The sequence below is a fragment of the Neolamprologus brichardi genome, chromosome 6 (genome assembly GCF_056152115.1).
Source record: "Neolamprologus brichardi isolate AB-2024 chromosome 6, ASM5615211v1, whole genome shotgun sequence".
Lineage (NCBI taxonomy): Eukaryota > Metazoa > Chordata > Actinopteri > Cichliformes > Cichlidae > Neolamprologus > Neolamprologus brichardi.
This window is the reverse complement of record NC_142109.1, coordinates 13,020,213-13,034,113: the sequence shown is the minus strand read 5'-3', so window position 1 is coordinate 13,034,113 and position 13,901 is coordinate 13,020,213. Positions and strand designations below refer to the sequence as shown.

The 13,901-nt window shown below is 39.6% G+C and overlaps 1 protein-coding gene across 11 annotated transcripts in view; it reads left to right on the top strand.

The window, feature by feature from the left end:
• Nucleotides 1-13,901, top strand: part of hhip (hedgehog interacting protein) — a 37,780-nt gene that overhangs the window by 10,719 nt on the left and 13,160 nt on the right. For all 11 annotated transcript variants that reach the window (XM_006796043.2, XM_006796044.3, XM_006796050.3 and 8 more), the window contains 5 exons: nt 2,495-2,696; nt 9,722-9,873; nt 11,387-11,560; nt 11,679-11,822; nt 13,007-13,125. In XM_006796043.2, the coding sequence (XP_006796106.1) occupies nt 2,495-2,696; nt 9,722-9,873; nt 11,387-11,560; nt 11,679-11,822; nt 13,007-13,125 (791 nt within the window). The remainder of the gene's footprint in view (nt 1-2,494; nt 2,697-9,721; nt 9,874-11,386; nt 11,561-11,678; nt 11,823-13,006; nt 13,126-13,901) is intronic.

The following is a 13,901-nucleotide window of genomic DNA, read 5'->3' as shown; positions in this document are numbered from 1 at the left end:
GTAATCCTAAAGTTTGTCCAGACTGCTTTTGCTCAGCTTTGCTAACATAATGAAAATGCTTATCCTGCGTCATTCTGTTTTCCTCCCTCACTGCAAAGGTCTGTACATCACAGAGAGCTTTGCCCTTTTGTCCATGGGGGGATGCCTTTCATCTCAGTTTTCCCTAGGGCAGAAAGGCCAGAGACTAGGCACCTGAACAGCAGCAACCAACTTTCCGTCAAATAACTTCCGACAGTTACTGAGTGAAGGGCTTAAATTGTCTCTTCTGTCTCATATCCTCTGAGAAGTGTAAGCACATAAATGACAGTGAACAGGCTCCATTACTTTAAAAGGGTGGGAGAAAGAGCCAGAATTAAGTCAGCTGAGCTATTGACTGAGAATATGAGCTTCATTTTGGTGATTTAAGGCACAGAGCTTAAATGCCCTGTGTTCCTTGCACAATGCAGTGTGGCAATTGTGCACTTTTATGGTATAGGCAAAAAAAATAGTCACATATGTTGTCACTGGGTGGTGTGGATGATTATAGACTGATTTTTGCCATAGCACTTTATATTGACCTCTCTTATGTAGATTAACCTAAGTAGTCATGTCCACAGCCTGGAAATCTGCAGGGGTTCTTGCCCTCGTCTCACACTGGCACATTTGAGGGTAAATGTAGGTGGATCAGGTTGAACTTACTGGGTTTTCTTCTTTCAAAGAGCCAGATCTGACACACACAATTATTGCCCAGAAAAATCAATGTTTTGAATAAAGATGGGCAATGGCCGTTTTCTTATAATATTTTATTGTTCTGAGTGTCATGAATTGCAGATAGAGTGCTCAAGTGCAGATGCCTGGAGGCAGGCAGGTTAAACAGAAAATCTATCTTTATTAGGTGGACGTGATGTTCAATAATCAAATAATGAAGTCCACAAACTGAGACACAACAAATACAGGGAAACACACTAGGAGAGTAAACGGGTTATAAAATGAAATAAAGTTAAACCAGGAGTAAACCCTCAACCTATAATCAGACAACTAAGAACATAAACTCGCAAAGAAACCAAATAAAATGTCTAAGAACAAAGAGTACAAAGCTTAAAAAAAAACCCTCAGAGCTCCAAGACCCAGGATCATGACAGTTAATAAAATATGACAGTGCAGCTGATTTAGTTTTGCTTTGCATGTAAATGGATTTAGTAGTTATCAGCTAGGACACCTTTTAAATACCTACAGCAATAATGGTTTTTAATCATTGTCCAGGTAATGTATACTGTTGCCGGATATATTGTATTATTCTTTTAGTTTATGTATGGAAAAACCTCAACATTTGAAGCCTACGGCGTAAAGCTATGGAGGTTTGACTGCTTTCAGGTCTGTTTGTCCCAGTAGAGGCAAGGGTGACTGCAGATCTGTTCAGTGTGATCACCTTTGGCCTGTGATCAGACATTTATAGAGCATAATAGGTCATGATTATAAAAATGATGTGGATCAGTGAACCATAGCTCTTGGTGCTATTTGCATTTCTTTTAGATGATGTTCTGATAAAATGACAAGATCTATATCTTTTTGTGAGAAAAATGTTCCTGTAGAGTCAATGCCAAGATTCACTGAACTTGTTGAGGTGGCAGGCGGTTGCCAAATATCTTATAAAGACCCTGGTATGTTTTGGGGGTTATTTTGTTTTTCTCTTTCATCTGTACTGCTTCCTGAAAGTCTTCCTGTTCTGTCTTATTGCTGGATTCACTGACATAGTCATTCTCTGTTCCTGTTCATATCTGGCATTAAAATGTGTCTTAGATTTTTTGTTCACTGCTGAATAAATCTAAGTATAGAGATAGTATAGTACAGTAGAGTATTGAATGCACCCATGAAGCAGTCACATTGAGTCAGTCAGTCAGTCCATTATTTCTGGTGGTCTGCACAGCAAATGGCATCAGTTCTTTTAGTAGTACTCTAGTGATTTGCCTCTCCCTAGTGAAAAGGGAGAGGCAAATCTCCCTTTTCACTAGGGAAAAGGGAGTGAATTGAGTTGTTTACCTGCAGCTATCATTAACCATTTGTTTTGAATAATACTGTTGTGCAAGGAAAAATAAAACACTTTATAGTGTTTGACCTTGCTTAGCTATGGTTCAGCTCATGTGCTCAAAACTGGTCAGTCAGGGTGGTGGTTCTGGATTGGAATCAGAGATAATTGTTGGTAACAAGTAAGTTCCAGTAATTTAGTAGTCCGTTTGCTCTCTGGTTGCAAGCAGAATTGAGTTTGCAAACTTGAGCCCATGCAGGATTCTAACATTTGGTCTGAGCAAGCGGAAATAATGTAGAGTACTTGTTTGTTTGCCTGTAGAGTGGGAGAGTGAGATCCGGTCAAAAGTGGTCACTCGATACGTATTCTAATGCCAAGTGTGAACTGACGCACTTAGCACGGTCCGTTTATGATTGGATCACCCAAGACGCATGTTGATGGCAAATATGAACAGGGCCCTTGACATTTTGTATCTTCCTTGTTACCCAGGAAACACAAACACAACTGCTACTGTGCCCAGGAGGTGTTGAGTGGTCTAAGGCAGCCGGTGGCTGTGGTGCACTGTGGAGATGGTTCCCAGCGGCTCTTTGTCCTTGAGAGGGAGGGAATTGTCAGGATACTCAACCATAACCTCGAGCTAATTAAGGAGCCTTTCTTGGACATCCACAAGATAGTGCAGAGCGGCTTGAAGGTAGGACCAACTTTGCCTCATACTGTTACCTGTGAATTGTAGAGGTAATATGTTGAACTAGATAATCATAGTTGTAAAGAACAAGGGGAAAAGAAAGAAAGAAACATGGGTGAGAGTACATAAAATCGTTTCTGCTACATTTCTAGAGTAAGGAAGTAATAAAACACATGTCTTCCCAACACAAATGTTTTCACCTGTGTAATGGAATGTCTCCAGGCAAGGTAAATCTCTTGGAAGTCATGCTTGCATGCTATTAGTATTATATTATATGATTAGACCAAACAAGCAGTCATTCATTAATTGTGATTGTGCATTGCGCTATTACCTGCTAATTAAATGTACACAGTGCAAACATTAAGCAAACTGATAATTTTCTGCTACCTCTCATAAGAATGGTTAATGGCTTTCTTAATCTCTCCCATATTGTTCCTTTAAGGGTTCCAATATTATAGGGACTTATTTATATGACTACCACACATGATAATGGGAATGACAGTTAAGTTTAAATTGTAACCTTATTTATGCTTGTAGTTCAGTTAAACAAATAACTTCATATTAGAGGTCTGTGAAATCTTTTTTCCTCGTCCTGCACTCTTAGTGTAGTCATGGGGGTGTTATTAATACAAATAAAACCTGTAGACCTGAAACGGCGGATCTATCCGCACCTCTGTAACATTTAACTTGTCTGTCTGACCATCTCTCTTGCCAGAAGAGGGAGGATGGCAGGGTAAACATATGTTCTACTTTTGTTTGGCTATCTGCCCTATGTGGGAAAAGTAAACATAGCCAAAGCAATAAAAAAAAGGTGCACAGGAATTTTATTGTTTACGTCTTTTGAACATGATACACTCTTTTGGAAATAGTTAGGCCTGCTGTGTCCTTGAGTTGATGTATTCTCAAAAGTATGTGTGCCGTGCTACGCTGCTAGTTCTTAAAATGTCTTCTTTTTTTTTTAAATTCTCTATGGATATATCATTTCCAAAGACACTTAATCTTCTGGAGATTTATTTTTATATCCGTAGACCTTGGGTAATCACAGATTTTGAATTTGGTAATTGTTCAGGAATTGTTTAGATTGCACGAGGAGATGTGGTAGCTTAGATGTCTGTGGGGGGCACACTCCCAGACAGGAAGTTTATCCATCACGCATGCCTCTTGCTCCTCCACTGACAAGGTCCTCTGCTTACAAGGAGTCAAACGGAGCAGAGCATTTGAATATTAAGCTGCACCCTTTGGGATGCTCACCCCACTCTTCTCAGCTCTCTTATCTTAATTTAGTCCAAACTAGTTGTGGATAAAGTCACTATTATGACAATTAGATGTGGCTCAATCCCCCTGCAAGCCCCAGGAGTCCTATTCTGAACTGTTGGCTGCCATAACGGTGCAATCCACTCCAAGGGAGGGCTAAGGTGTTTACTGGCAGCATCAACAGGATGGAGCTGCCTTTATACATAAAGAGGAACCCATGCTCTCAAGAGACAAGGCAGATGACGGGTTAATCATCAACCTCATGCACATGCTTTGATTGTAATGTTCTATGTTTCCTCTTACTCTTCTGTCCCCCTCCTTCCATGGATCCCTCGGTGCCAATTTAGCTGAACTGCACAAAAACAATACTACACTCTGGTGTGGGCTTCTACATGGCTGTGGGTGTTCTCAGAAATTCAGTTTGCTTTTAAAGTCATACAGTCCATTTATATACTCATGTTACAAACTTTCAGTTGATTATTTAACTCAGCGGGATCCTGTCTGCAGAAATCTATAATTGTTAAAACAATTTAAGCCCTATTTTAGGCTTGTTGTTTGCAAAGAAACAATATAGCATGTCAAATCTGAGTAACTGTTGATCTTGTTTTTTCTTTTTTTGCCGGGGTTTGGGGGTTGTTTCTTAAATCTATTCCACATCCTTCAGGTTAAAAAGAATAGGGACCATTGGGTTTGTTATCAGCGCACAGTTCCAAAGCGATTATCTGTGATCGTGTGTGGTTATATTACTGTTTGTGGCATAGGTGCACATCAGTGAAGATAATATATACTGGGTTTTTCATCTCTTGCCTTTTTACATGATAGCCTTCCTCATCCAGATTTTAAAACAATAATTCACTATAACAGAGCCCAGGTGGAAAACTCACATACCCACAGTACCTGTAAACCGTTAGAAACACTGGACACTATATTAAGCAAAAAATTGGGACAAAAGGATGGCCCCATATGCTGCTCCAAGTTTGTTTTGTTGGGGGTTTTTTTTGTTTGTTTTAATCTGTTACTGGCATCAAATGAGCATATTCTTGATTGTTTTAATATGTTACATTTGTATAGTTTTTAATTGAATATAGGTTTTAAATTAACTATACAAAGATTTATTTTTATCCTCTCTATGTTTTACATAGCCTATAGGGCTGGGCGATTTGCTCCATAGTTCAATCATACTGTCTTTCTCCTGTTGGATTGCAAAGCATTGCTGCCAGGAAAGGATGTCAGAGGAGGTTAACATGCACCAATTAGGGCTGTACTCCCTAAAATACAATGTGTGGCCTAAATTCAGAAAACTCATTACACACTGGTGAGAGAGAAACACACACACTGAGAATTTATTTCTCAAATGTCAGTTCCAATTTTTTACACCTGTAGCTCTACTAACTCATCCACTCTGTTTAAAATGCCTCACCTAGTTCCCCATCACTCATCACCGTTTTCTCCCCACTTTGGTGGACCAAAAAGTTACATAGAGGACAAGTATAGTCACATTACACTACAGTTTAAAAATCAAAACAGCTGCTATAAATATCCTCCAGATGTGACATGAAACTATGGCAAGGCAGATTTAATTTATTATGAATCACATCATAATAATAATTTATTTATTTAATGCATCAGTTGAAAATGAGCTAAAAATGGCCTTGATTGGTGAGTTGGCAAGCTATCATTGATCTTTTGAACTTCATTCCCCAGCATTAGTATCTATTGGGGCAAACTTAATATCTCCAAAAGTTGATTGTGTTCATCTGGACGTTTTGTGGGAGAAACATTTCATTACTTGATTGAGAATGCATCAAGACGGCAAACTTAATAGTTTATTTTAGGTTATATAGCTTATTTTTGCAAACATGGTTATGTGTTAGCCTGTTTATTTGCCAGTAACAGTGAACCACAGGTGTATTTCCAGTTGCGTACTTTTCATGATTTATGGAAAGCAATGCTTGCAGCATACAAAGATTACATAAAATTTTATAGTGCTTTTACAAACATACATTTGAACACTATTAAACCTGTCAGGAACCACAAATATCCTTGAACTTGTTTGAAATTGCTCTCAAAGCAACCTATGAAGATGCAATCAGAAACAGTGTGCAAAAAACTTTAGAAATGCTACTTGAGAGTACAATGCATGATAATAACAGTGGACAGATATGGGTGACCAGCATCCCAGAGCTAACAGTAGTCCTATGAATCACTATGCATGTGGGTGAGTGGGCCTCTCATAAAATATTTCCCTATTCAGCCAAATGATTTAGAGCATTTGTGCTGTCCTTGGCATCAGAAGATCAGAGATGATGGAGTAAAATAAAGCAGTATGTAGTGTTGGCTGCTCTTGTTCATGTTGCAGTTCTACCTTAAGCTTTGCCCATGGTGGAGAGGGCAGAAGTTGAGCTATATAAAGGACGTGTTTGTAGTGGAGTGAAACCAAGTGTTAAGGAAAATTAAAACTGTCCACTGCAGCCATTGCCTGTGTTTCTCATTCATGCGTCCTTGGTCTTTGTTGGGGTTTGTTTCCCACTTCTTCCTATTTGTGCTTATTTCTTTTCCTGTTTAAGTAAACTTTTTAACCAATCAGCATATTACAAACAAGTGATAGTGTGCACAAAGGTGTATCTCTGTAGCCACTGCACTGATCAAGATCCTGTAATTCCTTCCCTGTAGCTGAACAGCTATGCAAGTGGACACCACAGTACTATAAAAACAGCTTTGCACATAAATGCTGCAGTGCTCATATAAATATTGTTGGCTTTAAAAAAAATCATCATCTTTGTGGTTGATGATGGATTATATCTCGTTCTTGGTTAGTTGGAGTGGAATTTGTGCATGGCTTCTCGATGGTCCAAGAATTTAAGTATCACCAGCTGAAGGCATTGCAGTGGAAACTTGACTCTGTGATTCTTATTGCACAAGAAAAAAAGAGACAGCAAAAAAACTGTGTATGTTGTTTGTGAGGGAGGTACGAGCATACATGCTGCAGGTTGTCTTTGAGTGAAGGGTGTAGAGGGTGTATTTGTTCCAATCAACTCTAATGGAATGTCTTTTTGTGGAGTGAGGATCAAAAGGTTCAGGGTTATAATGCATGAACCAACACATGTGTCACTGATGCTCAGTGACAGCTATCCCTGCAGAATTGGAAATTGCTGCATTTCTTGTGACATTTTCTTCATAATTCTGTGAAAATAATCACTGCGAGATATCAGCTGGTTGTTATCCCTGCACCTCACATTCCCAGGTTTATTTGGAATGATGCCACACATTCCATAGAGCCAAACCCAGAGCTCCAGAGAACAGTGTTTGAAGGAAAAGTGAAATGCAAGGATAGGTATTTGTGAAAAATAAAGAGATAATACCTAGTGAGAGATCAGAAGCCCCCTACTTTGCTTTGGAAGAATGATGGTAGTCATAAAAAAGACATAGAGATTCATGGAAAAAATGTGTTTTAAGTTGACACAATGTGCATGGTGATTTGTACAATTTGACAGAGTCACTACAACAATCAGGGAGCTTTGAAGTACAGGTGCAGCATCTATAACTACGAGAATCATCCCTTATATAGATGGAAAAACATGGCAGAAACATGTAGCTCCTCCTGCATTCAGCTACACACGTGGTATCACTCTAGTCAATGTACTTGAACATCTTTATATGTAGGTGCATTGGAGAACCTTAAAAGCTTCAGAATTGGCTTTACACCTAACAATATGCACAAAAATGCAGTTTGTACATTCTTTAAATGAGGTTGTTTATATAGTGTGTAGGTTTTTGAGCCGTGCCAAAAATATCTTACCTACTGCAGCTTTGGCAGCAGTTTTAACATGATCACTGCTCACGAGTCCCAGTTTGGCACTTTGTCTTCTTTTAATCAAGCTATCTCCATGGACCGGCTTACAGTGAAAGGCTCGCTGATGCAGTGTTTGTTTCTTATGGCTCTGGTGCTAGCTCTGCTGTCTGCCTGCTGCTGAAGGAGCTAGTCATTAGCAAGGGAGCTAATATTTCAGCCCATTTACCACTGTGTACCTTGGTGGTCCCCCTTTGGCTCCGGATCTAGGCCTCTTTGGAATCACAGCTTTTGACCCACTCCCTATGGTGAGTTTATTTTGGGGATGTGGGTCACTGCATCTCTAAATCTAACATATGGATCCAAAATTTCCAAAGGTGAGGTGGAGAATTTCTCTTCCCATCAAGAAACTTTTAGCCACAGGGTACTCACTGTGTCTCCAAGTAAAGAGTGCTGCATCCACTCCCATATAACTCTTGTTTTTATTTGACTTCAATGGTCTGACATTTAGTAGTACTCATAAATTTTTGCAGTGGAACCCTGCCTTTTGGGGTGGAGACTTATTTGTCAACCTTTACAGTATTTCACTTTATATTCAGATTGATAGACCTCCTGTGGCTTATCCTGTGGGTCTCTGTTTTTCCTCATTGGTACTTTGAGTACATACCTTGGCAAAGAGTCATCTTTTTACATGTGTATGGAGCCTGTGTTTGGACTGCACTGGGTCCAGTGCAGTGTGAACCGAACTAGTAGATCCAGTATACCAGTTTATGTTTTTCTTGTCCTGTTAAATAAACTACACCTATCAGGAAAAGTGCCACTATAGTGCAAACAAATATTTATATGTATATATTTTTTTCTGATTTTCTTTCTCATTGTTACTGTTTTGAGAATGAATACCTGAGGAATATGAGTGCAATGTCAGTGCTTTTGTAGTAACTGCAGACCTTTTTAAAGCTATTATTGACAGTAAATGAAACACTGTTATATACTTGCTTAAGGATCACTTTAAAAAATGTTCTTGACACCTGAGAATTCTGCTCATTCTGTAGTCAAGAAGAAATACAGGGAGAGAGTAAAACATTTTAAAAAAAGCCAACCTGACTTTCCTTGCCTGGGGAATGAAATGCTATAGCTGATTATTACAGCTAACTATGACGGGAGGACCACCAAGGTAGTGACAACTGATGTAGCTGCCTCCAGGGTTAGACAAAGGTTTACATATTACACAAGCAATTTAGATGTTTTCTAAACATGTTGCCAAGACAGTGGGAGTTGGCAGCTCTTTCCTTGTTTAGGTTGTCTTTTTTCCTTTTTTACTCTACTCTAGCCCTACCCCCCCCCCCCCCCCCCCCCCCTCCCCATCCAAGCCTCGTATTTTGCATGGATTTTGTGTAAATCAGTGAAGAGTGAGGGGATGGGAAGCGAAAAGCAGGGACTGAAGCACTCTGCACTTTTGTGCTCTCTATGAACTGTGAGTGAGCTAATAAATTCTTTCAGCCACTCAGCATAGCATTCACAGATATCCCCCAAAGATTACACACACAAATCACCGCACAATAGAGGCCACCGGGAGGGTCTGGGCGTCACTGGGGCCCCCGACCCTGGGGACAGGCGCACATAAACAGGCTGCAGAAGACCTGGCAAAGTCTATGATTTGCAGAGGAGATGCTGCTAAACCCTGAGTCAAATGCTTCCTAATGGTTGGTAAAAGTATATGTTTTAAAGGTGTGTAGTGAAATAGAAGCAAGAGTGAGAGAAAAGCAAAGAAGTGAAAGGGAAGATGAACGTCAAATTTTAAAAAAAAAGGCGGGGGGGAGACAGTGGGAGAACTAAAACAGGCAGGGGGTTATGGATGTATAGAGACTGTGTGTTGGGGATGATGAAGATGACCAAGGGGGGTGATTCCAACCCCACACAGCCAAGCACAAGCCAAGCAGGGACATAATTAACTCCTGGATCTTTTCTGTTTATCATCTGACTGCAGGGCGGAGATGAAAGGGGCCTGCTAAGCTTGGCATTCCACCCCAATTATAAGAAGAATGGCAAGCTCTACGTCTCCTACACCACCAACCAAGAGCGCTGGGCCATCGGACCACACGACCACATTCTCCGTGTGGTTGAATACACCGTTTCGAGGTAATGGCAGAAGTGGTGCACCAAACCACTGCCTGAAATGACACCATAAAGGGTACATAAAAGGTTGAGGTTAATAGAGACTGGATATGCAAACTTATTTTAAGACATCTTTAGCACATGAATTCAAAACAGTTTTCATTTTAGACAACTGTGATTTGTAGTACTGTACCTATGAAGTGTGGTGAACATTCCCATTTCCCATTGTTTTTAATTTTATTTAAATTCTAAACACTATAAAAAGGACAAACTTTTCTCATATGGAAGTTTCTGATTACTGAATTGTGGATTTTTTGTTTTTACCACTAATAAATCCAACCTGCTAACCTCAATTTCTGCAAGAAACCATGGTAACAAAACCTTCAAAGGCACACTGAGGATTCTTCTAGACATGCAAAGAAATCAAAACAGATAATTTTTGTCTTTTGAGGATTTAGAAAGTAGGTCAAATCGCCAAGAAAAGTGTTTTGTTAAAGATGTGCAACACTCATTATCATAACGGTGTTTTGCCTTTTCCTGTGTCTGTACCTTACACTCCCTTCACAATGACCTGTGATTAAGAAAACAATCTTTTCTCACGAACATGTTTAAGTGTTACATTTTAATTTTCATAATCACAGTTGTATGTTTGACTTAATGATCTAATCTTAATTATAATCTTGGCATGCAGTCTTGGTAACTGCAGCACATAGTCCTTAATTTGAGGGTCCAATAGAGAAATGGTAGTTAAAGTACTTAATGGTAGCTTAAAATACTTTTTTTTTTACTTTAGGAAGGTTCTTTTTAAAAATTGCAAGACTACCCAAAACAACACAACTTGCCATATTAGTTGCTGATACTGTGAAACTAAATTCTCATTTTGCACTTCACTTGAAATTGTGCAACATTTTGCACCCTGTCTTTACATCTCCACCCACTGTCTTTGGCGATACATTAGATTAAGACTAAATGTCTGCAGAAAACAAAGTATTTAAAGTAATTTAATGTTGGATTTTGTTCAGCGTGTCATGTCAGCATATCTTATCCATGCCTTGGTGTCATTGTACCCATTAACAGAGTCATTATTTGAAGCAAACAGACAATCCACGGTGATAGTGCATGAGCTTTTCACATGTGAAAACATGAATGCTGAATTGAATGGCCTTTAACCTGCCAGCTCCCCATTAACAGTCTGTGTGATATAAAGTTGCACCAAATTAGTGAAGAAAAAAGCAGATAACAGTTCAGAAAATTCATTTACAAAAAGCATTATCTTTTATTGTATATTTTAAAACACTATATGACCATATGTCTGTGGCTTTTACATCAGTCAGAATGACGTTTTAGGCCAGCTGCCCACTTTCAGATATCATACATTTGAACCCAGACCCCTTTAAAAATAAGGGAGCAGACAAAAGTCCCCTTATATATAAGACAGCGTAAAAGCATCGAGGTATAGAAATGTTGTGGGTACTCCTTATAAATGCAGTTTAGCAAACATATTTTTTGCATTTGCAATTTTTTATGATTTTCTCAGGAAGAACCCAAACCAGGTAGACACAAGGACAGTCCGAGTACTAATGGAAGTGGCGGAGCTGCATAGGAAGCACCTTGGGGGCCAACTTCTCTTTAGTCCTGATGGTCTGTTGCACATCATCCTGGGAGATGGCATGATCACTTTGGATGATATGGAAGAAATGGATGGACTGAGGTAATATCAAAAGTCCAAGGGTCATTTTATTGATGTTTATGTACTGCTTTGTGCTCCATGTTTCAATCGTGACCTATCGTGTACAATTTTGAATGCGTGTTCTTGTTTTTGCTTGCAGTGATTTCACGGGGTCTGTGCTAAGGGTCGACATAGACACAGATAGTTGTGCTTCTCCATATTCCATACCACGGAGCAATCCTTACTTCAACAGCACCAACCAGCCACCTGAAATCTTTGCACATGGATTACATGATCCAGGCAGGTAAGTGGAACACTGCACTCTTTAAAGATTCTTGCTATGACTGATTTGCAATTTTCAATTTTCAAATGTAGAAATTCTGCTCATACGATAGGGTATTTTTATTACTGCTCTTGTAGAAAATATGAACTTAGCACAAACAGTAAGGCATTTTGTGTTGGGTTGATTGTTTCTTTGTTGTTAACAATGCTTCCCGGCAGTAAATCTTATACAGTTGGAAAGCCTGTTTATTTCCTCTTATATGGTGACACATTTATAAGTAAAATCCATTTACAGGTTGAACAACCGAGTTTGATATATGATCTGCACCCATGAAAACTTCTTCCTTTTTAAAACAGTGTTTTTCCTTCCCAGCCACAACAGCTAGTCACCAGCTTGGTCACACTCCTGTGTGATGGCATCAATCTGGACTTACTGTTAAATGTAATGTTCCTCCACATGTTCAGGTTCCTGTGCACATGTTGCTGATGCCAGCATTGGAAGGCAGTCATGGCAGTCCCGTGAGACCGGAGACTAGCTGTGTGCAGTCTGTTCAGGATTGTCTTGGTAGAAAGCTGTTGGCCATGTCATCTTGCAAACCTTGACTGTAGTTTTGTAGAAGACTGCCTATGATTCACAAGTGCTGAGAGAGAGGAAACAACCTGATGGAGATGCCTACTTTGCAGCCTGTCTCTGGCATTGCCCAATTTATGGAACTTCACTTTGGAGGTGGCAGTAGGCCTCCCTCCAAATAATGCAGCAGCTTGGTTTTGCTTAACATCAGCTGGAAGTAGCCCTATGGGACAGCTCTATTCAGATCAGTCAAACATGGCCTGGGGCATACACCAACTGACCGGTGTACCACAGTCCGTGCTCATCCCAAGGTGCTGCTAAACACTAGCCAATCAGGCTACTAGAAGTTCGAAACGAGACTCAATAGCAGAACAAGCTGTTCAGCATATGCTCAACTCTGGTGCTCAACCCAGAACAAATGTAGCATTAATGGGAAATAAAGAAGCTTTCCAACGGTATAAAAGTTCTTACCAAGATGCATCGTTACAATAAAGAAATAATCAACTGCATGCAAATTACCTTTTTGTGCTTGTGTTTAGTTTCAGAAAACTTGTATTGCCACCTTTTATTTGTTTGGTGTTTGGATATTACTTCTAGTTATGTTATATTCATTCCTGGCATGCTGTGCTCTGTAGGTGTGCAGTGGATCGACTTCAGTCAGACAATGGGAGTCTTGTAATCCTCTGTACAGATGCCAGTGGCAGAAACACAACAGCAGGAAGAATACTGGAAATTACTAAGGGGGGCGATTATGGTGAGTTACAATTTCCATGAGAATTTCCCAAAATGTTCACAATATTTACCTTTTTCGCATGTTTGAAAGGAGTTTTAATATAGCCAGTTGTGCACAGTCTTTGCTGGAGTTTTGTTTGATTGCATTACATCCTGAGAAAGAAGTGAAAATACATTAACATCCTGGATAACCTTTCACATTTATTTCCCTGAAAGTGACATGTGTTTTTATGAATGTCTTTCATTTTGTAAGAACAGTGTTTTGGCAACAGATTTAGAAACACACCAGGTTGAGTGCAGAAACAGTGAAGGTTAAATGTAAAAATGATGTGATCCAGAAATATTCCCCACTTGTGGTGTGTAGATTTGCCAGTGGAATGTAAGATGGTGTCCACAAGTAAGATTTAAAGCTGTCAACAATAATAACTGTCCAGATGATGGTTTGGCGCTGTTGAAAACACAGCTGAGAAGAATCTAGCTCTTCTCACATTGAGAAAATAATCAATAACAGCAGCACTTTACACTGCTTATCCTTCCTTTTTCCACAAAAAGAAAATTACAGCTCTTTGTTCCAAAATATATGAGGCAGGTTATCCTTGCGCTAAGTTAATCCTTAACTTTGATCTCTCACTCCATTTGAAAATGTCACTTCTTGCCACGGACCACCTCTCTCTTGGCCTGATGCCCGATTTAGCCAGTTACCCAAACTCCAAAGTGATTACGGTTGGGAAATGAGCACACCCCGTCTCGGATCATAAATTTTTAAGGGCGGCAAACCTCCATTCATATTTTTCCTTG